The sequence below is a fragment of the Mobula birostris genome, chromosome 25 (assembly GCF_030028105.1).
Source record: "Mobula birostris isolate sMobBir1 chromosome 25, sMobBir1.hap1, whole genome shotgun sequence".
NCBI classification, from domain to species: domain Eukaryota; kingdom Metazoa; phylum Chordata; class Chondrichthyes; order Myliobatiformes; family Myliobatidae; genus Mobula; species Mobula birostris.
In genome coordinates this window covers 54,065,841-54,093,548 of record NC_092394.1, presented here as the reverse complement: position 1 = coordinate 54,093,548, position 27,708 = coordinate 54,065,841, and the positions used below count along the sequence as shown (strand labels likewise).

The window sequence follows — 27,708 nt, the reverse complement described above, 5'->3', positions numbered from 1 at the left end:
ATCCAACTCAGATCACCGCCCCAGCCTTCCCTCCATACCCCCTGACCCCCGTAGCCACAAGGGCCATATCTAACTCCCTCTTAAATATAGCCAATGAACTGGCCTCAACTGTTTCCTGTGGCAGAGAATTCCACAGATTCACCACTCTCTGTGTGAAGAAGTTTTTCCTAATCTCAGTCCTAAAAGGCTTCCCCTCTATCCTCAAACTGTGACCCCTCGTTCTGGACTTCCCCAACATTGGGAACAATCTTCCTGCATCTAGCCTGTCCAATCCCTTTAGGATCTTATACATTTCAATCAGATCCCCCCTCAATCTTCTAAATTCCAACGAGTACAAACCCAGTTCATCCATTCTTTCTTCATATGAAAGTCCTGCCATCCCAGGAATCAATCTGGTGAACCTTCTCTGTACTCCCTCTATGGCAAGGATGTCTTTCCTCAGATTAGGGGACCAAAACTGCACACAATACTCCAGGTGTGGTCTCACCAAGGCCTTGTACAACTGCAGTAGTACCTCCCTGCTCCTGTACTCAAATCCTCTCGCTATAAATGCCAGCATACCATTCGCCTTTTTCACCACCTGCTGTACCTACATGCCCACTTTCAATGACTGGTGTATAATGACACCCAGGTCACGTTGCACCTCCCCTTTTCCTAATCGGCCACCATTCAGATAATAATCTGTTTTCCTATTTTTGCCACCAAAGTGGATAACTTCACATTTATCCACATTAAATTGCATCTGCCATGAATTTGCCCACTCACCCAACCTATCCAAGTCACCCTGCATCCTCTTAGCATCCTCCTCACAGCTAACACTGCCACCCAGCTTCGTGTCATCTGCAAACTTGGAGATGCTGCATTTAATTCCCTCATCCAAGTCACTAATATATATTGTAAACAACTGGGGTCCCAGCACTGAGCCTTGCGGTACCCCACTAGTCACCGCCTGCCATTCTGAAAAGGTCCCGTTTATTCCCACTCTTTGCTTCCTGTCTGCTAACCAACTCTCCACCCACACCAATACCTTACCCCCAATACCATGTGCTTTAAGTTTGCACACTAATCTCCTGTGTGGGACCTTGTCAAAAGCCTTCTGAAAATCCAAATATACCACATCCACTGGTTCTCCCCTATCCACTCTACTAGTTACATCCTCAAAAAATTCTATGAGATTCGTCAGACATGATTTTCCTTTCACAAATCCATGCTGACTTTGTCCAATCATTTCACCACTTTCCAAATGTGCTGTTATCACATCCTTGATAACTGACTCCAGCAGTTTCCCCACCACCGACGTTAGGCTAACTGGTCTATAATTCCCCGGTTTCTCTCTCCCTCCTTTTTTAAAAAGTGGAGTTACATTAGCCACCCTCCAATCCTCAGGAACTAGTCCAGAATCTAACGAGTTTTGAAAAATTATCACTAATGCATCCACTATTTCTTGGGCTACTTCCTTAAGCACCCTGGGATGCAGACCATCTGGCCCTGGGGATTTATCTGACTTCAATCCCTTCAATTTACCTAACACCACTTCCCTACTAACATGTATTTCGCTCAGTTCCTCCATCTCACTGGACCCTCTGTCCCCTACTATTTCTGGAAGATTATTTATGTCCTCCTTAGTGAAGACAGAACCAAAGTAATTATTCAATTGGTCTGTCATGTCCTTGCTCCCCATAATCAACTCACCTGTTTCTGCCTGCAGGGGACCTACATTTGTCTTTACCAGTCTTTTCCTTTTTACATATCTATAAAAGCTTTTACAGTCCGTTTTTATGTTGCCTGCCAGTTTTCTCTCATAATCTTTTTTCCCCTTCTTAATTAAGCCCTTTGTCCTCCTCTGCTGAACTCTGAATTTCTCCCAGTCCTCAGGTGAGCCACTTTCTCTGGCTAATTTGTATGCTGCTTCTTTGGAATTGGTACTATCCCTAATTTCTCTTGTCAGCCACAGGTGCACTACCTTCCTTGATTTATTCTTTTGCCAAACAGGGATGAACATTTGTTGCAGTTCATCCATGCAACCTTTAAATGCTTGCCATTGCATATCCACCGTCAATCCTTTAAGTGTCATTTGCCAGTCTATCTTAGCTAATTCACGTCTCATACCTTCAAAGTTACCCCTCTTTAAGTTCAGAACCTTTGTTTCTGAATTAACTATGTCACTCTCCATCTTAATGAAGAATTCCACCATATTATGGTCACTCTTACCCAAGGGGCCTCTCACGACAAGATTGCTAATTAACCCTTCCTCATTGCTCAAAACCCAGTCCAGAATAGCCTGCTCTCTAGTTGGTTCCTCGACATGTTGGTTCAAAAAACCATCCCGCATACATTCCAAGAAATCCTCTTCCTCAGCACCTTTACCAATTTGGTTCACCCAATCTACATGTAGATTGAAGTCACCCATTATAACTGCTGTTCCTTTATTGCACACATTTCTAATTTCCTGTTTAATACCATCTCCGACCTCACTACTACTGTTAGGTGGCCTGTACACAACTCCCACCAGCGTCTTCTGCCCCTTAGTGTTACGCAGCTCTACCCATATCGATTCCACATCTTCCTGGCTTATGTCCTTCCTTTCTATTGCGTTAATCTCTTCTTTAACCAGCAACACCACCCCACCTCCCCTTCCTTCATGTCTATCCCTCCTGAATATTGAATATCCCTGAACGTTGAGCTCCCATCCCTGGTCACCCTGGAGCCATGTCTCTGTGATCCCAACTATATCATAATCATTAATAACAATCTGCACTTTCAATTCATCCACCTTATTACGAATGCTCCTTGCATTGACACACAAAGCCTTCAGGCACTCTTTTACAACTCTCTTAGCCCTTATACAATTATGCTGAAAAGTGGCCCTTTTTAATGCTTGTCCTGGATTTGTCAGCCTGCCACTTTTACTTTTCTCTATAGTACTTTTTGTTTCTACCCTCACTTTACACCCCTCTGCTTCTCTGCACTGGTTCCCATCCCCCTGTAGTGAACTAACCTCCTCACGCCTAGCCTCTTTAATTTGATTCCCACCTCCCAACCATTCTAGTTTAAAGTCACCTCAGTAGCCCTCGCTAATCTCCCTGCCAGGATATTGGTCCCCCTAGGATTCAAGTGCAACCCGTCCTTTTTGTACAGGTCACGCCTGCGCCAAAAGAGGTCCCAGTGATCCAAAAACTTGAATCCCTGCCCCCTGCTCCAATCCCTTATGGCTTTTCTTTATTCTTTATGGCTTTTTTTAGTTGCCCTCTGTTGGATTTAAAAGCTTCCCAATCCTCTCATTTTTGCAATTTAATATGCACTCTCTTTTGTTTTTATGCTGTCTAACTTGTCAGCCATGATTGCCTCAACCTCCCTGTAGAATACTACTTCATCTTTGGAATATATATTTCCAGCGCCTTCCAAAGTGCCCCCAGAAACACTAACCTTTGCTGTTCTGCTGTCATCCCTGCTAGTGTCCCCTTCCATCAACACTCAAGAAACTTGACACCATTCAGTACAAGGCGGCCCACTTGATTGGTACATCTTCCACAAGCATCCAGTCCCTCCACCATCGACAAACAGTTGCAGCGGTGTGTACTATCTACAAGATGCACTGCATCAACACACCAAAGTTCCTAAGGAGGCATCTTCCAGATTCATGATCACTACTATCTAGAAGGACGAAAACAGCAGATACCTGGGAACACCACCACTTGGAAATTCCTGCCCATCCCCCCCAAGTCACTCACCAACCTGACTTGGAAACATATTGATGTTTCTTCATTGTCACTGGGTCAAAGTCATGGAATTCTCTCTCTAACAGCACTGTGGGTGTACCTACACCTCAGGGACTGAGCGGTTCCAGAAGGCAGCTCATCACTACTTTCTCAAAGGCAACTAGGGATGAGTAATAAATGCTGGCGTAGATGGCAATGCCCACATCTTGTAAGTGAATTTAAAAATGTTAACTTTGGCTAGCTCCTCTCTTGTGCCTCTGTACTTTCTTTTACTCCACTGTAATACAGGTTTCCCCCGCCATCCAAAGGTAGAGCGTTCCTGTGAAACGGTTCATAAGCTGGAATGTCGTAAAGCGAAGAAGCAATTACTATTTATATATATGGGAAAATTTGTGAGCGTTCCCAGACCCAAAAATAACCTACCAAATCAAGGCAAATAACACATAAAACCCAAAATAACAGTAACATATAGTAAAAGCAGAATTGGTATTGTAAATACACAGCCTGTATAAATTAGAAATACTTCTCCACAATCATTACTGCACTGTTCTTCGTAGCGAAAATCTCACGCAAGCGCCGTCAGCAGAAACACTCTCTCCAGTAATCTTTAAGCTATGAAGCTGCCAAATCATACCAAATAACACATAAAAATACACAGCCTATATAAAGTAGAAATAATGTATGTACAGTGTAGTATCACTTACCGGAATTGGGACAGCGCCAAGCACACTGATGATGGTGTGTTAGGCTGAGTCAGAGTTTGTGTGGTGCAGTGGCCCCCACCTTCCAGGCAGCGAACCAATACGGATCTGTGAAGCGTGCAGGGGTACAGCGGCAGCCGGGACACACTCAGCATGTCTTTAAGAAAAAAGTCGAAACAAACAAGCTAATTAATTAGGTGCCACCCGGCACATAAATGCCGACCCTGATCAGAGGCGAATCGTCTCTGATCTGGGCCGACATATACGTGCCGGGTGGCACCTAATTAATTAGCATGTTTATTTCGGCTTTTTTCTTAAAGACGTGCTGGGTGCCTCCCAGCTACTGCTGCATTCTCCGCGAATCGGTATCTGCAGCCCGGGGGTTGGGGTGGTGGGACACTGGGGTGGCGATTGTTATCCTTTCCTCTTCCAATTGCATCAGCTCTTCATCTATCAGTTCTTGGTCATGGGATGCCAAAACCTCTTCAACATCATCTTCGTCAACTTCCACAAGCCAAACTCACTTTGTCCTTACTTCGTTCACCACAATCAAAACGCTTAATTATGTCTAGTTTACGCTAAGTGTAACACCCTTATGAGCTCTTTTAGGCTTTTCCGATACCTTAGAACTCATCTTGCAAACAGCTGCTCACAGGCACGTGCTTAAGCAATGCCGGCTAGAATGCCGTTCCGAATCCTGGGGAGAGCACCTGCTCGGGCACACACTGCCTTTTATTGCGCACTGCTTTTTTCGTAACAGTGAAAACAATTCTGTTAGCGAAAACAGGGAACTAATCGTAAGTCTTTCATAACAGTGAGGTTTCGTAAAACAAACATTGGAAAAACAGGGGACACCTCTGCTACATCTGACTTTAGCTTCTCCCTCTCAAACTACAGGGTGAATTCTATCATATTATGATCTCTGCTTCATAAGGGTTCCTTTACCTTAAGCTCTCTACTCATTTCCAATTTATTACACAATACCCAATCCAGAATTGCTATCCCCCTGGTGGGCTCAAGAACAAGCTGCACTAAAAAGCCACCTTATAGACATTCTACAAATTACCTTTCTTGAGATCCAGCACCAAACTGATTTTCCCAATGTACCTGCATTTTGAAATCCACCATGATTATCACAGCATTGCCCTTTTTACATTCCTTTTCTTTGTCCCATAGTAATTTGTAGCCCACATTCTGGCTACTATTTGGAGGTCTGATAAGATATTGATTCTAGTAAGAAGACACTTCATGTGAGCAGCTCCAATGGATTCTACATCTTCTGATCCTAAGTGACCTTTTTCAAAGGTTTTGATTTCATTTTTTTCACCAACACACACCCCACCCCCCTCTACCTACCTGCTTGTATTTTCGATACAATGTGTATCCTTGGGTGTTAGGGCCCAACTGTAATCATCTTTCAGCCATGACTCAGAGGTACCCACATCATACCTGCCAATCTCTGACTGCTACAAGATTACCTACCTTATTCTGTATACCGCGTGAATTCAATCTGGTATTCATCGCCCTTTTGATTTTGACCCCTGCTACACTTTAACATCTCATAGACTGCAATTTTGCCATATCATCTGCCTGTCTTTCCTCACAGTCTCACTACTCATTGCATCTAGTTGTGTCTACCGGTTGTCCCATCCTCAGCCCTATCACTCCAAATCCCATCCCCCTGCCAAATTAGTTTCAACCCCCACTCACAGCTCTCACAAACCTGCCCGCAAGGATTTTGGTCCCCACTGCGTTCAGGTGTAACCTGCCCTTTTTGTACAGGTCGTTCCCTTCCCAGAAGAAATCCCAGTAGTCCAGAAATCTGAAATCTTGTCCCCCTGCACTAATTCTTCAGCCACATTCATCCGCCAAATCATCCTATGTGGCACAGAGATTACTACCCTAGGAAGTCTTGCTCTCAGCTTTCTGCCTCACACCCTATATTCCCTCTTCAGGACTTCCTGTCTTTATCTACCTATGTCATTGGTATCATATACATACAATGACTTCTCGCTGTTCACCCTCCCACTTTAGAGTGCCATGGACCCAATCTGGGACCCTAGTACCTGGGAGACAACATACCATCTGAGTGTCTCTTTCATATCCACAGAATCTGCTGTTGGCTGCTCTAATAATGGAATTTCCTATCACTAATGCACTCCTCCCCCCTTGCCTTCTGAACCACAGAGCCAGACTCTGAGCATGACTCCTCCCTAGTAGGTAGTCCCCCCCCCCCGCAACAGCAATATATTGTTGAGGGGAAAGGGGTACTCTGCATTGGCTGCCTGTTCACTTCCCCTCTATTGACAGTCACCCAGGTACCCTCCTGCAACTTTGTGGCAACTATCCCTGTGGCTCCTATCTGTCACCTCTTCATTTTCCCAAAGGTCACCCAGCTGCAGCTCCAGTTCCTTAACACGATCTCTTGGGAGCTGCAGCTCGGTGCACTTCATGCAGATGTTATCAGGGAGACTAGAGATCTCCTGGAATTCCCACATCTCACCAAAAGAACATACCACTACCTCCAAACACATGCTCAGCACACTAGCTATGTACTAACAGGAAAAGATTACTGGAAACCTTATTACTTACTTGGAACCTCCCCTTGTACTTGCTCAGTCCTGTTCTTGCCTCAGCCTGTTGAGCCAAAGCCTGACCACTCTAACACTGGTCCACTCACGCAGTGGCCGCTCTACTTGCACCTCCCTTCTTTTTATTGGCCCTGCACTGATTTCAGCAGCCAGAAAGAGCCAAAACCAACAAGAGCTTTTTTTAAGCCTCACGCTGCAGCACCAGTGAGCGACCACTCACGCTGATTTCAGCCCGCCAAGAACATCAGATGAGCCCTTCAAAGTGAATCCATAGGTTGTGGAAGACAGAAAAGCAAATATGTAAACAAATTACTGGGATTACAAAATTAGCGAGGTAAAATATCTGCTACCCTAATATCGACAGACAGCATCAAAGAAAAGGGTGCAGAAGGTTCAAAATAACAGGAAAAAATATTGGTGGTTAAAATTAAGGAAAACCTAAATGTTTTCTAAAGGACCCAGGAAAACAAATTATTGGTTCCCCTCCAGTACTGTTTGCAGCTGAACTGGAGGAGGAACATCCTTGTAGGAAGGTTCAGGGGTTTAAACTGGAGTGGGACGAGAACCAGAGCGCCAGGACAGCTCATGGAGTTGTTGTGGGGAATGTAGATGTTAAGCTTACATCTACAAAGGCAGGAATTAAAAAGTTGAACATGGTGGGTATTGTGTTCTGAGTTGTTTCTGTTTCAATGCAAGGACTATTGTAGGTAAGGCAGGTGAGCTTAGAGTGTGCGTCAGCATTGTAGCTATTTGAGGGACTTGGTTGCAGGAGGGGCAGGAATGGTAGCTCAATAGTAGACCATAGAACGGAAGGTATTAAAGAGGGAGGAGTGGCATTACTTGGCGGGGAAAATGTCATGACAGTACTCAGACAGGACGGTCTGGAGGACGTTCATTGAGGTGATATGGGTGGAATTGAAGAATAAGACAGGGGTGACCATGTTGATCAGACCTCCCAAGAGTCAACAGGATTTAGAGAAACAAGTTTGTAGAGAGATAGCTGACAGTTGCAAGAAATATAAGGTTGTAATTTCAGCTTTCTACATATTGGCTAGGATTCCTATACTGTAAATGACTGGGTGGGGTAGTGTTTGTCAAGTGTGTTCGGGAAAGTTTTCTTAATCAATATACAGAGGTCACAACCAGAGAAAGTGTCATACTGGGTTTCTTTATAGGGAATGAGAAAGGGCAGGAAGTATGTGCAAAGGAACATTATGATCAAGTAATCGTAATTCCATTAGTTTCAAGATAATTATGGAGAAGGATAGGACTGGTCCTCAGGTTAAGATTCTAACTTGGAAATAGGCCACCTTTGATGGCATCAGAAAGTACCTGACAGGTCTGGATTGCATAGGTTGTTTCCTGGCAAAGGGATGCTTGGTAAGTGGGAGCGCTTCAAAGGTGAAATATTGGGGGTATAGGTTATATGTTCTTGTTAGAATAAAAGACAAGGCTTACTGCTTAAGGGAACCTAGTTATTGAGTGGTATTGAGGCCATGGTTAAGAGGAGGAAGGAGGGGCACGTGGCAAATATAGGCAGCAAGGATCAAGTGAGGCTCTGGAGTATCAGAAATGCAAGTGAATACTTGAGAAGGAAATCAGGAGGATTTCTCATTTCAATGAGAAGGCTTGACAGGGTATATTGTAGTGGTTAGTTTACTGGTCTAGTAGCCAGAGTTCTGAACTGCTCATCCTGACGTGAAAGTTGGAATCCCACAATGGTAGGTGGTTAATTTACATCCAAGTAAACAAGTTTTCATTTTTTGTGAACTTCTGCTGTCGGGATTGTAGTAGAGTGGGTGGAAGGTTGGTAGAGGATCTCCGTTATTTTAACAACGGTTGTATGAAAGGCCCATTCTCTCATTTGCTTCATTGGACATATTGGTTATGACTTGCAACTTGTGCTTGGGAATCCTCCCAGGTGTGTAAACACTGCCACCTTGCAAGACCAGGCCAGCAAAGTTATGGGACCACATCCAGGTTTGCAGTAATACTCAGATAGTAGTTTGGCACCCAGCTCACTTATTAGCCCGGAACCTAAGCTGATCGCTGAGTGGAGTTTGACCTGAGCTTGGGATCTTGACTATGGGCTGATTGCATGGCTTGTGCCAGTGTTGGGATCTGAAACCCAACGGGGCAGCAGTGTGCTGGGAGCCAGAGTCGAGAGTGCTTGCATATTTCCTGCTTCCTTTGAACTCACTGGAAAATTTAACGTACAACTGTGTAGCATGTAAAAAAAAAGTAAAATAAAAATGTCATTGAGAATTAGTGGAATAACATCTCATTTTGGAAAATCTGCTTGTCCCAAAGCCTTGAGATTTCCAGATTATTGGAGTTCTACTGTGCACAGTTATTCTCTCAGTGTTGCTGAAGCTTCTTAACTAAATAGCAGTGTGCAGAATCTAGGGTAGAGTGCAGGCATTCTAAAAGATATCTGATCATCACCATCTTGAGGTCACAGTAAGTTGGTATTCAATGGGGATAACTTAACAGCAGACTGAAACACTTGAGCATATAGACATTAAGAAAGAGGATGTGCTGGAGCTTTTGAAAAGCATTAAGTTAGGTAAGTCGCTGGGACCAGTTGAGATAGATATACCCCAGGCTACTGTAGGAAGTGAGGGAGGAGATTGCTGAGCCTCTTGCGATGATCTTTGTGTCATCAGTAGGGACAGGAGAAGTACCGGATGATTGGAGGGTTGCAAATGTTGTTCCCTTGTTCAAGAAAGGGAGTGGAGATAGCCCAGGAAATTATAGACCAGTGAGTCTGACTTCAGTGGTGGGCAAGTTGTTGGAGAATATCCTGAGAGGCAGGATTTATGAGCATTTGGAGAGACATAATCTGATTGGGGATAGTCAACATGGCTTTGTCAAGGGCAGGTCAAGCCTTACAAGCCTGAATGAATTCTTTGACGATGTAACAAAACACATTGATGAAAATAGAGCAGTGGATGTAGTGTATATTAAGGCATTTGATAAGATTCCCCATCCCAGGCTCCTTCAGAAAGTAAGGAGGCATGGGATCCAAGGAGACCTTGCTTTGTGGATCCAGAATTGGCTTGCCCTCACAAGGCAAAGGGTGGTTGTAGATGCTTCGTATTCTGCATGGTGGTCGGTGACCAGTGGTGTTCGGCAGGGATCCACTCTGGGACTCCTCCTCTTGGTGCTTTTTATAAATGACCTGGATGAGGAAGTAGAGGAATGGGTTCGTAAGTTTGCTGATGACACAAAGGTTGGGGGTGTTGTGGATAGTCTGGAGGATTGTCTGGGGTTACAGTGGGACATCAATAGAATGCAGAACTGGGCTGAGAAGTGGCAGATGGACTTCAACCTAGATAAGTTTGAAGTGGCTCATTATGGTAGGTCCAATTTGAAGACAGAATATAATATAAATGGTAAGACTCTTGGCAGTGTGGAGGATCTGAGAGATCTTGGGGTCTGTGTCGACAGGACACTCAAAAGCTGCTGCAGAGGTTGACAGTGTTGTTAAGAAGATGTATGGTGTGTTGGCATTCATCAACCGTGGGATTGAGTTCAAGAGCCATGAGGTAATGTTACAGTTATATAAGACCTTGGTCAGACCCCACTTGGAGTACTGTGTTCAGTTCTGGTCACCTCACTACAGGAGGGATGTGAATACTATAGAGACTGTATAGAGTATAGAGATTGGCGTCCTGTCGTACTCACTTCAATAATAAGCAAATATTTTGAGAGGCTGGTCAAGGATTACACCTGCAACTTGCTACCACCCAAACTGGACACCCTACGATTTGCCTACCGACACAACCGATCGACAGATGACACAATAGCCACTGCTCTACATACCGTTCTTACACATCTGGAGAAGACGGATGTTTATGTGTGAATGCTGTTCTTGGACTACAGTTCAGCATTCAACACCATGGTTACATCCAGGCTCGACAAGAAGCTCAGAGACCTCGGCCTTGGCCCTGCCTTGTGCAGCTGGATCCTGGACTTCCTGTCAGATCACCAGCAGGTTGTAAGATTGGACTCCCTCACCTCCAACCCTCTGACTCTCAATACAGGAGTTCCTCACGGCTGCGTACTAAGTCCCCTCCTTTACTCACTGTATACCTATAACTATCGCCACCCACAGCTCCAATCTGCTAATTAAATTTGCCGATGACAGCTTGGCCTTATCTCGAACAACAACGAGGTGACCTACAGGGAAGAAGTCATCTCTCTGACACGGTGGTGTCAAGAAAACAACCTCTCCCTCAATGCTGTAAAAACAAAGGAGCTGGTTGTGGATTACAGGAGGAATGGAGACTGGCTAATCCCTATTGACTTCAATGGATCTGGGGCTGAGAGGGCAAACAACTTCAAGTTCCTCAGCATCCACATCTCCAAGGACCTCACGTGGTCTGTGCATACCAGCTGTGGTGAAAAAGGCACAACAGCGCCTCTTTCACCTCAGACGGTTAAGGAAGTTTGGTATGGGCCCCCAAATCCTAAGAACTTTCTGCAGGGGCACAATTGACAGCATCCTGACTGGCTGCATCTCTGGGAACTGTACCTCTCTTAATCACAGGACTCTACAGAGAGTGGTGTGGACAGCCCAGTGCATCTGTGTTGTGAACTTCCCATGATTCAGGACATTTACAAGGGCAGGTGTGTAAAAAGGGCCCGTAGGATCATTGGGGACCCAAGCCATCCCAACCACAATCTATTCCAGCTGCTACCATCCAGGAAGAGGTACCACAGCATAAAAGCCAGGACCAACAGGCTCCAGGACAGCTTCTTCCACAAGGCCATCAGACTGATGAACTCACGCTGATTTGAGTGTACTCTATATATTACGTTGACTGTTCTATTTATTATAAATTACTATGATTGCACATTTAGATGGTGACGTAATGTAAAGATTTTTACTCCTCATGTGAAGGAGGAGTATGTGAAGGATGTAAGAAATAAAGTCAATTCAATTCAAAGGAGATTTACAAGGGTGTTGTCTGGATTGGAGGGTGTACCTTATGAGAATAAGTTGACTGTACTTGGCCTTTTCTCCTTGGAGTGACGGAGGATGAGAGGTGTATAAGATGATGAGGGGCATTGATCGTGTGGATAGCCAGAGACTGAAATGGCTAACACGAAGGAGCGTTGCTTTAAGGTGCTTGGAAGTGGGTACTGAGAGGATGTCAGGGTAGGTTTTTCACACAGAGGGTGGTGGGTGCGTGGAATGCACTGCCAGTGGCGGTGGTGGAAGCGGATACAATGGGGTCTTTTAAGAGCCTCTTAGATGGGTGCATGGAGCTTAGAAAAATAGAGGGCTATGTGGTAGGGAAATTCTAGGCAGTCTCTAGAGTAGGTTACATGGTCAACACAACATTGTGGGCCGAAGGACCTGTAATGTGCTGTAGATTTCTATGTTCTAAATAAATAGAAACTTGCTGGGATAGTGTGATTGGGATAAAAGTGGATTGTAAGGAGAGAGGGTCACAAATTTATTAATAACTTTCAAAAGCACACAAAATTGGATAAGAGGTGAATAGGCAAAAGCTGTAGCGTTACAAGGAAAGATGAGAGGAGTGACGGAGTGAGACAGATTGTGCTTCAAAGAGCTGGTGTGGTGTAATGGGCTGAATAGTCCCTGTATGGTTTGGTTCTGGGTGTTGAGTGCAGGGTGCAGGTGATAATGCTAAGGAGGTGATAGTTCTTTTGGAAACATGCTCTACCTCTAACTTCCGCACTTCTGCATTTACCTGCTTATTTTTCGCTTCAGGAATTGCTGTGGGCCACATATATTACTTTTTGGAAGATGTATTTCCAAACCAACCGGGTGGGGGACGGCTACTTAGGACTCCAAGCATTTTGTAAGTATTACCAAAGCTTTTGTTGAATGTTTTAGTACAGGCAATTCCATTGGATTTCAATTGAAGCAATTCCACTGACTGTCTCAGTTTATAGTAGCAACCGAACGATGGTATTTATTTCAAACATTGTTGAATCATTTAGTTTATCTACCTTTCCCATTGAAAGATGGGTCATCCAATTTGTGTTTGTTTTCACTGGTGTAAAGGAGATCACAGTGTGAACACTGAGTGCTTGACATAAGATTGGAAGCAGGTGCAAGTGAATCAATACTTCACTTGGAAGGACTGTGTGGGTTCCAGCACAATGGGAAGGGAAGAGGTGAAACGACAGGCATCTTCTGCAGTTGCATGGAAAAGTGATTTAAGAAGGGAAATAATAGTTGGAGGGGCTGAAGAGAAAATGGATGGAAGGGCAAGGTGTGTCTGGGTGTGGAATTTTATTCGAGTGGTGGAAAATGAAAGGGTGGCTGCAGAAACTGGTGGATTGGAAGGAAAACACCAAGGGAAAACACTTTGCTCTATCCAAGAGAAGAGTAAAATCAGGAGTGCTCTTGTATTATTATGAGATGCAATTCATGCTTGAGAAACAGTGCCTCATTTTCTGTTTTGGCACTCTGTAACCTTCAGGACTTGATACCAAATGCTGCACCCTCAGGTAACGTGCTTGCTCTGTCTGTATTAGCACATTCCGCAGTAGGTCATCTATCCGCAATATTGACTGTTTCCCTCTACCTTTTTCTGACCCATTGGGCAAGATGTCTCCACAATGAACTCTACTGACATGGATGTCTACACAGAATTTTCTGGTTTATAAAAGTGCCTCATATATTTGCAGAAGAAACTCCTTATTCTCTGCCTCACCATCCCCATTCTCCCATCTTCCTCCTCTTGATGATAATTGGCCTTCTAAAGCTCTTCACCCTCCCCATTTCCTATCTTCCTTCTCTTCATGATAATTGGCCATCTAAAGCTCTTCCATTATTCTTCAAATCCCCTGAGTTTGCAATCTTTAGTTGGAACTAAAATTACATTAAGCCAAGTCAGCAGTGAAATTGCATGTCACTCTTGATTATTCTTGTATTCAGTCATCTATCCTCCAGCTCTCTTCCCCATTCCATCCCAAAGCAACCCTTGAGCAGCATGAAGAAGTGGGGATCAGAGATAAATATTTAATAAGCAAGAGGGAGAAAGTTTACCGCAGGTTACTGGGGAGATATAGTACTGTGCAAAAGTCTTAAGACACCCTAGATTTTTTTAAATGACTTTAGTTATAGGTGTCTTTTTGTCTTCTTCATTAGTGTGCCAGTAGAAAAGAGTAAATTTCAGATTTACAATTATTCATTTTCCAAAAAATAGTTGCAGAGAAATTGTGTATTTTGTTAAAGAAAGTAACATATTAAGTAATAGAACACTTTTCAAAATCTTTATGACTTTATAGGTATATAGCCCAGTACATGTTTCAACAAAGATTAAAAAGACAGGTGCTAATGATAATGACATAATGACAAACTGATTAACTGAAACAGAATGGAAGGAATCAAATTGAGTGAAGGATGACCAAACTAAAAGGTGAGGGTATGGCAGATATGACAAGTTAACCTTCAAATAATCAATAATCAAATAACCGTGGCATTTTTGAGCATAGCAACAAGACACAAGGTGGTCATGCAAGGTCTCTCCCAAGCAGAAATTTTACAGCAGGCAGGATTTTTAAGATCTGCTGTTCAAGTTCATCTGAAGAAACACAAAGAAACTGACAAGGCTGAGGAACAGAAGTGCCATGGAAACCAAGTACAGCTGATGAGATTTAGCAAACTGAAGTGCCTTCTAAATCAGAAGACACCCAGCACTGCTATCAGCTCTGAACTCACAGAAAGCCCTCCACGGTCCAGAGAAGTCTTGTCAGAAATAGTCTGCATGGAAGAGTTGCTGTCAAAAAGCCATTCCTCCAAAGTGGAAACAAAGCCAAGAGACTCACCTGAACACAAGGACACACGATCTGGGGTGCTGAGCAATGGCAGCAAGTGCTTTGGACCGATGAGTCAAAATTTGAAATGTTTGGCTCGAGCAGGAGGGAGTTTGTCCATAGAAGAGCTGGAGAGTGCTACATGAGTGAGTGTCTGGAGCCAACAGTGAGGCATGGTGGAGATTCCCTGGAGGTTTGGAGCCGCATTTCTGCAAATGGAGTTGGTGGTCTGGTGAGAATTAATGGAGTCTTCAATGCTGAGAACTACAAGCAGATTCTCATCCATCACGCAATATCATCAGGGAGGTGTATGATCGGTCTCAACTTCATTCTGTAGCAGGACAGTGACCCCAAACATATGACCATGGTCATAAAGAACTACCTTCAGCAAAAAGAAAAACAAGGAGTTCTGCACAGATGGTCTGGCATCCACAGAGCCCTGATTTCAACATCATCGAGGCTGTCTGGGATTACCGCGAGAGACAGCCAAAGTCCGCAGTGGAGCTGTGGCAAGTTCTCCAAGATGCTTGGAACACCTACCAGCCGATTTTCATATAAAACTGCACAACAATGTACTGAAGATAATTGATGCAGTTTTAAAGGCAAAGGATGGTCACACCAAATACTGATCTTGGTTTTTTATACTGTACCTCTCGTTATAGTAATTTTTTTGATATTCAGAAACTTTTCATTTCATTACTTTTGGAAGCATTTTTACTGTACAGGATTTTTTTACACATGCGTAAGACTTTTGCACAGTACTGTGGAGGTGAAGATACAGTTAGCTCAGTCATAGTTTTATTAAATAGTGGGTCAGACTCAAGGTTAATGGCTTACTCCTGCTCCTAATTCATGGAATTGTATGCTGGAAAATAAAGGATGAGTGAAAAGTGCTGCTGAAAGTGTGGTGTACAAACAAAGAAGCAAAACCCTGCAGCACAAAACCTGGCTGGAGTGCCTAACACCAGAGGTCATTCTCAAAGCTAGAGGATGTCATTTCTGGGATGAGAAATTTCTTCAACAGGGGGAAAGAGAATAATTAGAATTTTTTGCTTGGGAGGGCTATGGAAGCTCAGTCACTCAGTACCAAAAATGAGTGCGATATTAAAATACGGAAACTCAAAGGATATGGTTAAGTTTTGGTAAATGTTGCTGAAGTAAGCATGATTGTATTGGAAAAAAAAGGAAGTAACCACAAGAGGCCAAATGGCCCACTCCTGTTTCTTATAAACAGTCAGTCAACCTTATCTGCACTTTCAATGAGGTAAGTGTATTCCTCTTTAAATGAGGAGACTGAAACTACAGATGATACTCCAAGTGGGCCCACCATACCCTGTGCAGTTGAAATGTCTAAATTCTTCTGATAATCCAAGCACCTGGCAATATGGATGACAAGAGTTTAATGTCTGCTAAGAGAGGAGATACAATGGTGACTAATATTCCATTAGAATTAAGGTCTTTGGATTAGCTTTTGCAAGTGTGATTGGATTGACCAGTGTGGCCCTCTCTGAATGCAACTGCTTCTCAGGAACATCCTTCTGTTGTCCAGTTTGTAATCGGAGTGTATCTTGACATATCAAGTTATCTGAGCTGACCTTTATCAACCTGTTTGTCTGCCTATGTGACATGCTGCAGATGCATCATTAGCGAAGATTACCACTAGGACTTTTGTTGTCAACCATCTTTTGAGTCAAAACTCAGACAAAGATAGGTCTTGTCCCAACAGACACAGATAACTGCTGAACACTAACTCAAACTATGTACCCACGAAGTTTCAACCGGCCACACCCCTGTTTTCAACTGTACTCTCCCCTTCCCACCTTGTTCCTATAGACCCAAAATAATCTGCAGATGCTGGGGTCCAAGCAACACTCACAACACGCTGGAGGAACTCAGCAGGTCAGGACGAAGGGTTCCGGCCCGAAACGTTGACTCGTTTCCACGGATGCTGCCCGACCTGCTGAGTTCCTCCAGCATGTTGTGAGTGTTGCCTTGTTCCTATAGACCGATGTTTTCCCAGCAAATTTCTAACAGATGCGAACGCCCCATCAGCATCTGCCACAAGGTCCCATCCCATCTAATGTTGCTAATGCAGCTCCACTGGTCACTTTGCTCCATTGTAAGGAAATGCAGCTCTTTTATAATACAAACTACTCCATTTGGAGAGGACGTTTCACTGTATGTTTTACTCCCTTGTACTTATTTGAAAAGTATTGATGGCTTTATTAATGCAGTGGCCACGACACTTTGCTGTGTTTAGGTAACAGTGGTAATTCTAGCTTGGAGATGGACTGTTTACTTCTGCTGCCAGCTTGGAAATCTAAAAAAGCTGCAGATACTGGTAGTCTAAAAACAGAAAATGCTGGAAATACTCAGCAGGTCAGGCTGTATCATTAGGAAGAGAAACGATCAACATTTCAAGTTGGAAGCACTTCAGATCTAGGAAGGAGATTAAAGAAGCTCATTGTGCATGCCTCTGATAAGTTATAAGTGAGGTTACCAAGCGGATAAACTGTGAACATAGTTACGTAATCAGTGAGTGAATGGGAGCATTTAGACAGTGAGAACATAGAGTGGAGTTTTGAAATGCAGGAAAACATATACTGTTACTATAGAGCCTACACACAAGTCATACCCCATCCATTCTCTGCATATTCACGTGTCAGAACTCTGGACTTGCCCTCCGTCCATCTTATTCCAGCTTTTGCCCCCTTCCTTTCCAGTCCTGATGAAGGTTCTCACCCCAAGACAACGACTGTTTCTTCCCCTCCATTTACGGTGCCTGACTTGCTGAATTGCATTTTTTGTGTGTTGTTCAACATTTCCAACATAAGCAGAATCTCTTTTGTTTATTCTATATGATATTTGTGTTCACAAATCACCCCAGCATTAAGCTCTGTTTCTCATTGGCAGGAAAGCTATTTTTGACATTCCTGAAGAAGATCCCAACTACAATCCATTGCCTGAGGATCGTCCTGGGGGCTTCAACTGGGGTGAGGGGCAGTGACTTGGAGGCTAGCCATGAACAACTGCTAGCCACACACACTCTTTGGAACCTCAGAGGACAGATTTGTTCTCATTTGCCTCCCTACTGCTTGCCGTGACCTTGGTTCATTACAAAGAAAACAATCTTACAGATTGCCAATGACCCACCAACCAGCAAGCACCTCCTGCGAAATGGATACTTGCCTTTCCTGATGGCCAATGGTGCCTATGCCTGTTATACTGGAATAGCTGATAGCTTCCATAAGGTCTACTCAATGGAACTGGACATCTGAGATTTACATTAATTGTTTCACAGAAGATCAAATATCTGAGGTTACAGTCATAAGTGTGGCCATAATTTTTATAACTTTTTTATGAACAGTGGCTGACTGGTTTCAGAATTGTAAGTATTATTTGACAATGAAATTGGAACCCGACTATCAAACTTTCTCTGATTCTTGACATTAAATTACTGAGCAGAAAGCAAACAGATGGAGCTTTTGATCTGTGTTAACATAGTCCTCTGTTAATACAGTTTATTTAGACCAAGTTTACTCCACCTCTGCAGTCAGTATACTTTAGAGAACACTTTATTGAACTGAAACCCTTGCGGCATAATCCTGCACTTACGTGATTTGGGCAGCGCAAGATTGTTAGCGTTGTTAAATAGGCTAATCCACAGATGAGTTTTAACTTGATATGTGAGGCTGCTTTTAGGTAATTGCCCACTGGTGGTCTGAGGATATCTGCATATCCATATTGCCAGCAATTGGTGGTATTTCCAGTTGAGAGAGAATGATGTGAGTTCAAACCTCCCTCCAGAAATCTGAAGATGAAAGTATATACTGATATTTCTAAGCAATATTAGGGGAATATAACACTGGAAAGCTCTGTCTCTAAAATGAGACATTAAAATGTCTATCTTTTCAAGCAGAGGTGTAAAATTGCAAAGAAGTTCAGGGTTTTATTCCCCCAATTGACTTCGTTAGGCAGATGTAAGGATCATTTATCATTCTGCCATTAACGAAGGTTGTTGTGCTCAAATTTCGAAGTAATGAAGTTCTATAATGTCCTATTTTAGTTAACTCACCCTCTGCTGGATCAATTACCTTGCTAGGCTGATGGCCTCACACTGCATATGAAAAGTGCTAGACAGTGTGCTGGTAAGAGTGAAGAATGTATAAAATGCCAGGTCAGATGGTGACTTCCATTCATTTCTTGCACTTGCACATTAATTAGCAGCATCCAAGTGTAAAAGAATATCTGGAACAAACTGCTTATAAATATGCTTAATTCATTCTGGTGTGATTGTATTAAACATTCGTGCTTCAGTTTGGCCATTAAGGTCATAGCTTGTTATTTATAATTTCCTACATAGATTTTAGCTGACTAGCTCCTTGTGTGAGGTTCCCAACCTCCTTGAATCTGAGCAAGCCTTTAGTTTCTTGAGTCATGGAAAATATAGTAGAAAATGTCATGAGCAATAGGATGGTTTATGTCAGAGGAACTGGAACTTTGCAGTAGTGCGACACTGTGTTCATTTGCTGAAAGGGTCACCTCTGGTGATGCAACGCAGGTGGAATGATACTGGGGATTGGTTGGAAAGATTGCAAGCTGGCAAAAAGCTTTCTCACCAAGTGTACTGCACTGAGAGCTGTTCTCCACAGCTGTACTCACATCCAGGGCTGTGGTCCCGCTCCAGAAGTTTGAAATTGCAGGCCAGATTGCCATCAGCGAAGTAGCAGGGGACAGCAGCACTGTTGATAGAGCAATCCTATCATAGCATGATTTGCGCTCTCAGATGAACGTAAAGGTCTGTGCGTTACTTTAAAGGTGAAGAGAGATGAATATTTATACCCTTGTTATCATCGAGAGCAGTCTGTACCTTTGTTAATCTGACTGCTGTTCTGAATTCCGGACTGAATGAGAAATATATTAGCTGCCTCTTTGCTGCGGGCAGGTTGAGAGGATGTGGATTGGCAGTCTATAAGCAAGTTCATACCAGTCTGACCCTGGTACTCTGTCAAGGTGAGTGAATTAAGGTCCTGTCAATGTAGGTCCCAACAGCTACTGAGGCAGAACAAGTGTTTACTGTTGGGAATATCCCTTAAATTCACAATGAAAGCTCAGCTGGTTCATTGTCAACTGGCCTTGGCATTTGGTCTGATTCATGAAGGGTTCAGCATTCCCACTGCAGCTTCAGTTCACAGGGTCACAGGTTGCCAGTGACTGCATCCTCATTAAAACTGAGACCTCCGTTTTATCTGATTGTAATCCTAATTTTATGTAGCTAGTGAGCTAAGATTTAATCGGATGGTTTTACTGTTTCTTTTCCCTTTATTGTTGGTAGTGTGAAATCCTTCCGGATCACTGAGTTTCGGTGTCATTGATCAGTGAGCAGGGAAGCAGGTTCAGGCTGCTGCTGCTCTGCTTTCTGATTTCAGCACCCAGCCTGGGTTGTGGTTTGTATGCATTGACCAGGCTCAGCTGGTCAGTACAGTCAGCTGCGTGATTAATGGCCCGTACCCACTGCACTTGTACCTCATCATTCTGTCCCTGGCTACCTCATGAAGCTGAACAAGGGTACTGGCTGAACTGCTTGGAGACTGGATCTGGCCACCTGTATCACTGAGCCTCACACCTATGGAGGTGACAGCTAGATGTGGGCATCACATGGAGCCGCAGCTGCAGCTACCCCATGGATCTGGAAGCATCCCTTATTTCTGGCACCCTTGGGCCCGCCCCACAGATTAGTATGAAAGATTGAATCCTTTCAATCGGTTTATTATTGTATCAAATCTATGTCAAGCAAAGTACTTAGATATTTTTAATCATACTATGTGATTCCCATATGCAGGATATTGTGAAGCTGTTGGGTGTATATCTGGTTCCATTTACAGCATGTTAACTGATTATTTAAAAAACCTACACTTTGTAACTTGTTTCTTGTTCAACCTTTTAGTGATGTTTGACGAGAGTTTCACCTTTTTATTCTATGCTCATCTCCAATTTATGGAAAACCTTGTGATAAAAATTAAATTATTTTCATTCATATTTCTCAAATTCTTAAGGTTCTTCTATACACGTATTTTCACCCCTGGTTGGCTTGGTAGGTACTCCCCATGAGAAGTAAAGTCTCTGTGGGAAGAGAGGGAACTGAAAAATAGCAGTAAGCTTATAGATACCTTCCTGAGGAGCGGGTATTTGAGAGAAGAACAAAGATTTCCAATATAAAAACAAAATGTCTCATCGGAACTGGGACATTTACAAAACAGCTGTGTTCTAGGTTGCAGAGAGGAGGCAAAAGTAGTATTGATGATAGAATTGAATTGACTATTTCTTACATCCTTCACATATAGGAGTAAAAATCTTTACGTTATGTCTCCGTCTGAATGTGCAATGTGCAAATTATAGTAATTTGTAATAAAATAGTATTTGCAGTAAGATATACAACAGAACAGTCAATATAGCTCAGAAATACAATTGTATCAGCATGAATTAATCAGTCTGATGGTCTGGTGGTGGAAGCTGTCCTGGAGCCTGTCGGTCCTGGCTTTTATGCTGCAGTACCATTTCCCGGATGGTAGCAGCTGTAACAGTTTGTGGTTGGGGTGACTCAGGTCTCCAATGATCCTTCAGGCTACCTTTACACACCTGTCCTGAATAGTGGGACGTTCACATCCACAGATGCGCTGGGCTGTCTGCACCACTCTCTGCAGAGTCCTGCGATTGAGGGAAGTACAGTTTCCATACCAGGCAGTGATACAGCCAGTCAGGATGCTCTCAGTTGTGTCCCTGTCCTTAGGGTTTGGGGCCTCATGCCGAACTCTTCAGCCGTCTGAGGTGAAAGAGGCTTTCTTCACAGCTGGTATGTACAGACCAAGTGAGGGCCTCAGTGAAGTGTATACTGAGGAACTTGAAGCTGTTCACCCTCTCAGCACCATATCCATTGATGTCAATAGGGGTTAGCCCATCTCCATTCCTCCTGTAGTCCACAACCAGCTCCTTTGATTTTGCAAAATTGCGGGAGAGGTTGTTTTCATGACACCACTGTGTCGGAGTGATGACTTGCTCTCCGTAGGCTGCCTCGTTATTATTTGAGATTAGGCCAATCAATGTAATATGATCTGCAAATTTAATTAGCAGATTGAAGGTGTGGGTGGCGACACAGTCATGGGTATACAGAGAGTAAAGGAGGGGGCTTAGGACACAGCCCTGGGGGCTCCTGTGTTGAGGGTCAGAGGGGCTGAGGTGAGGGAGCCCACTATTACCACCTGCTGGCAATCTTGATAGGAAGTCCAGAATCTGACTGCACAAGGCAGGGTGAAGGCCAAGGTCTCTGAGCTTCTTGTCAAGCCTGGAGTGAATTATGGTGTTGAATGCTGAACTGTAGTCCAAGAACAGCATTCTCACATCAGCATCCCTCCTCTCCAGGTGTGAAAAAGGATGAAAGGGAATGGTGTTGACCAAAATGGTGTAGGCAGCTAGGCCATCTGTCTCTGCAATTTAAAATGTGTCTATTTGCTAAATCATCCTAATTCAGGGAGAAAAGCTATTAATTTGAAGCATTAGTTCTATTCCGTTCTCCACAAATGCTGCCAAGCCTGCAGAGTATTTCCAGCATTTTCTGGTTTTATTTGATAAACAGGAAGAGCCCCAGTTGATGTATATACAGTTCCCTGAAGGAAAAGACAAACACCAGGCAGGCTATAGGTATCACTATGAGAAGGATTGAGGAATTGCTTCACTGAACAAGTGGCAAAGGCTCATGCCCCACGCCAGAGGCTCAAACAGGACACTGAGAAGGTCCTGCATTAGGGAAGTACCATCATTGAAATAAAATATGAAACGGAAGTATGTATAAGAACCTATTGTACTACTTCTGGGAAGGGTAGTTTATACCTTATGCCCAGTTTAATTTTCACTGAAGAGCGAATTTCACCCATAAATATAATTTTCTCATGGCAGGGAATAAACAGTTGATGTTTCGGGCCTATATCTTTCACCAGGACTGGTCGTGATGGAATGCATCACAGGGTACTGAAAGAAATGGCAGAGGTTATAGTTGAGGCTCTGGCCTCTGGGCGGGTCACGGCAGACTGGAAGAAGGTGAATGCCACGCCACTGTTCGAAAAGAATGTAGGCAAAAGGCAAGTAACTGTAGGCCAGTTATATTTAACATCTGTAGCTGGGAAAATGTTTGAATCTGTTATAAAGAAGAAATAGCAAGGGATCTGGAAAGAAATGGATCCATCAGGCAGATGCAGCATGGATTCAGCAAAGACAGGTCCTGTTTGACAAACCTACTGGAGTTCTTTGAGGATATAATGAGCGCAGTGGATAGAGGGGAACAGATGGGCGTTGTTTACTTTGATTTCCAGAAAGCACTCAATAAGGTGCCACATAAAAGACTTATCCATAAGGTAAGGATGCATAGAGTTGGGGGTGATGTATTAGCATGGATAGAGGATTGGTTAACCAATAGAAAGCAGAGAGTTTGGGATACATGGGTTTACTCTCGTTGCCAATCGGTGCTGAGTGGTGTGCCGCAGGGGTCGATGCTGGGCCCACAACTGTTCACAATATACATAACAATCGGGAAGAAGGGACTGAGTGTAGTGTATCTAAGTTTGCTGATGATACTAAATTGAGTGGAATAGCAAATTGTGCAGGGATATGGAGTCTGTAGAGAGATATAGATAGGTTAAGTGAGTGGGTAAGGGTCTGGCAGATGGAGTACAATGTTGGTAAATGTGAGGTCATCCACTTTGGAAGGGAAAATGGAAGATCACATTATTTAAATGGTAAAAGACTGCAGCAGGCTGCTGTGCAGAAAGACTTAGGAGTGCTTGTGCATGAATCACAAAAGGTTGCTTTGCAGGTGCAGCAGGCTATCAAGAAGGCAAATGAAATGCTAGCCTTCATTGTTAGAGGGATTGAATTTAAGAGCAGGAGGTTATGTCGCAACTGTATAGATTACTGATGAGGCCACACTTGGAGTACTGTGTGCAGTTCTGGTCTCTCTACATGCGGAAGGATATACTGGCTTTGGAGGCAGTGCAAAGGAGGTTCACCAGGTTGATTCCAGAAATCAGGGTTAGACTATGAAGAGAGATTGAGTTGCCTGGGACTACTTGCTGGATTTCTGAAGGATGAGAGGAGATCTTATAGAAACATATAAAATTATGAAAGGGATAGATAAGATAGAGGCAGGAAAGTTGTTTCCACTGGTAGGTGAGACTAGAACTAGGGGACATAGCCTCAAGATTCAGGGGAGTAAATTTAAGCTGGGGATCTGAGGGTAATGGGTAATTTATATATACTGTTTCCAGAAGAGGGAAGACAACAGAATGTCCGCGGTGGGGACAGAGGTGTCTTTGATTACTGAATCCACGGAGGGGAGTTTGGTTTCCATGATGTGGCCACATCTCATCACAGGCCTCTGCAGTTACATGCAGAGCAGTTGTCATACCAAGCGGTTATCCAGATACGACTGTTTCTGTTGTGCATTGATCTTGTAAGGGTCAATGGCAACAGGTCAAATTTCAAAGTTCAAAGTAAATTTATTATCAAAGTACATATACGTCACCATATACAACACTGATATTCATTTTCTTGCAGGCATTCACAGTACAACAGAGAAACTCAATAGAATCAATGAAAAGGTACACACAAAGACTGATAAACAACCAATAAACAAAAAGACAAACTGTGAAAGTTAAAATAAAGTTAAAAAGTAAATAAATAATACTGAAAGCATGAGTTGTAGAGTCCTTGAAACCGAGTCCATTGGTTATGGGATCAGTTCAGAGGTGGGTGAGTAAAGTTATCCACACTGGTTCAGGAGCCTGATGTTTGAAGGGTAATAACTGTTCCTGAACCTTGTGGTATGAGATCTAAGGCAGCAGCGAGAAGAGAACATGGCCTGGATGGTGGGGGTCCTTGATGATGGAAGCTGCTTTCTTGTGGCAGCATTTACTTGCAGATTTGCTCAATGATGGGGTGGGCTCTTCGTGATTGTCTGGCATGTCTGCCACTTTTTGTACACTTTACCATTCTTGGGCATTGGTGTTTCCATACCAGGCTGTGATACAATCAGTCAGGCTACTCTCCACTGTGCAGCTATAGAAATTTGTCAAAATTTTATATGATATGCCAAATCTGCTGAAATGCCTAAGAAAGTACAGGTGCTGTCAAGCCATCCTTCTGTTGGCATTTACGTGCTGGCCTCAGGACAGATCCTCTGATATGGTAATAGCAAGGAATTTAAATCAGAATCGGGTTTAATATCACTGGCATATGTCGTGAAATGAGTTAACTTTACAGTAGCGGTACAATGAAATACATGATAAATAAATATACAGAACAAAAAAAAACTAGTTACGTTGTTTATATATGTCCATTAAATAGTTAAGTAAAATAAATAATGCAAAATAACAAATTTAAAAAATTGTGAGGTTCATGGGTTCAATAACCCTTCAGAAATCAGGTGGCAGAGGGGAAGAAGCTGTTCGTGAATCGCTGAGTGTGTGCCTTCAGGCTTCTGCATCTCCTTCCCAATGGTAACAGTGTGAGGAGGGCATGTCCTGGGTGTTGGACATCCTAGTGATGGATGCCACTTTCCTAAGGCATTGTTCCTTGAAGATGGCTTGGATAATTGGTACCCACGATGAAGCTGACTAACTTTACAAGTTTCTGCAACTTACTTTGATCATGTCTCATTACCAGACGGTGATGCAGCCAGTCCGAATGCTCTACACAGTACACTTATAGAAGGTTTAGAGTGTTTTAGTTGACAAACCAAATCTCCTCAATCTCCTGAAATATAATCACCGTCTTGCCCTCTTTATAGCTACATCAATGTGTTGCATCCAGGTTAGGTTCCTCAGAGATGTTGACACCCAGGAACTTGAAATTGCTCTCTCTCTACTGCTGATCTCTCTATGAGGATTGGTTTGTGTTCCCTCATCTTACCCTCTCTGAAGTCCACAATCAGCTCTTTGGTCTTGCTGACATTGCGTGCAAGGTTGTTGCTGTGACACCACTCCACTAACTGGTTTTTCTTTTGTCCTCTTTTGTCACTATCTGAAATTCTGCCAACAATGCTTGGTATTATCAGCAGATTAGTAGATGGCATTTGAGCTATGCCTAGCCACAACAGTCATGGGTATAGAGAGAGAGTAGAGCAGTGGGCTAAGCACACACCCCTGTGGTGCACCAGTGTTGATAGTTAGTGAAGTGGTGATGTTATTTCCAATCTGCACAGGTTGTGATCTTCTGGTTAGGAAGTCGAGGATCCAGTTGAAGAGAGAGGTACAGAGGCCCAGGTTCTGTAGATTTTTGATCAGGACAGTAGGAATGGTGGTGGTAAATGCCGAGCTATATTCAATAAACAGCATCCTCACATAAGTATTTGCATTGTCCAGGTGATCCAAGGCTGCTTGGTGAGCCTTGAGATTGTGTCTGCTGTAGACCTATTGTGGTGATAGGCAAATTGCAGTGGGCCTAAGTCCTTCCTGAGACAGATGTGGATTCTAGTCATGACCAACCTCTCACCTCTGATCCCCTAATAAGCACTGTCTCCCATTTCTTCCTCCTGTAGTCAATAATCATCTCTGTCGTTTTGATGATATTGAGTGAGAGGTTGTTGTTGTGGCACCATTCAACCAGATTTTCAATCTCCCTCCTATATGATAATTATATGCCACCTGATTTCATTCTTCATGAGCCTCCTGAGGAAATAGAGGTAATAGTGAGCTTCATTGGCTGCAGTGTCTACATGGTTAGACCAGGACAGACTATTGGCAATATTCAATCCCAGACACTTTTAGATCAGCTCTCTCAATCTCAACACAATTGATGTAGACAAGAACATGTGCACCACCTTTATTCCTGAATTTTTGTTTTACTGACATTGAGGGAAAGGTTGTTTTCATGACACAATATTACTAAGCTGTCTATCTTCCTGTACTCCGGACCTCTTGTTATTTGAGATATGGCCCACTATGAAGGTATCATTTGCAAAACTGTAGATGGAGTTAGAGCAGGACCTAGCTACAAATTCTGAGTAGATTTGGGTGGGGGGGGGGGTTCAGAACATAACCTTGTGGAGTGTCAGTGTTTAGAATAATCATGACAGAGGTGTTATTGCCTATTCTGACTGATTACCATCTGTTGGTCAGGAAGTCGAGCATCCAGTTGCGATGGAAGTGTTGACTCCCATGGTCCGGAATTTGATTGGAATTATGGTATTGAAGGCGGAGCTGTAGTCAGTAAACAATAGTCTAATGTGTGCGTGTGTTCGTCCATCGTCAACATCAATGAGGACCTTGACACCATTATTGATGGTGTCGAGACTAGCGCGTGATTTGGATTTAAGTGAGGGAGAGTTGCGCAGTGTCAGCCTCACTCTCTCTTCCCAATTCCCATCTGGATCCAGTGGCAAGACAGAGTCTAGACGGCTGGAGATGGGACTAGGCGCAGTGGATGACCAGGACGTCTTCTGTGTCTCGTCCTGCTCTACACGTTCCATGACGCTTGCAGAGACCGCCTTCTTGACCGTTGGACCTTCCATTGGTCTCGTCCGCTCAATCCGCCGGAGTCTGTCTTCACATTCTGGGATAGACAACTCCCTATCTCACCGAGGGTCTGAGACCCGTTGACTACCCTCACCTGGTTTAGCCGGTTTGTCGAAGCCGTTGCCCGGGGTGTGGCCACTGTCGCATGCAAACAGCTACGGGGAGCCACAGGTGAGAGCTGAGTGCCAGGTGGGGACCAAAGGTGGACTAACCGCCTTGAAAAGGACGCGACATGTTCCCCCACCAGAGGTGCTACCCCTCCCTGACACCCCAGACACCCCAATAGTCTAATGCAAAACAAGAGAAAATCTGCAGATGCTGGAAATCAAAGCAA

General features: G+C 43.6%; 1 protein-coding gene across 1 annotated transcript in view; it reads left to right on the top strand.

Annotated features, from left to right (window-relative positions):
• Nucleotides 1-20,828, top strand: part of LOC140187664 (derlin-2) — a 30,385-nt gene extending 9,557 nt beyond the window's left edge. The window contains exons 6-7 of the mRNA XM_072243190.1: nucleotides 12,755-12,845; nucleotides 17,725-20,828. Coding sequence (XP_072099291.1) covers nucleotides 12,755-12,845; nucleotides 17,725-17,818 — 185 coding nt within the window. The 3' untranslated portion in view covers nucleotides 17,819-20,828. The remainder of the gene's footprint in view (nucleotides 1-12,754; nucleotides 12,846-17,724) is intronic.
• The last annotated feature ends 6,880 nt before the right edge of the window (nucleotides 20,829-27,708 follow it).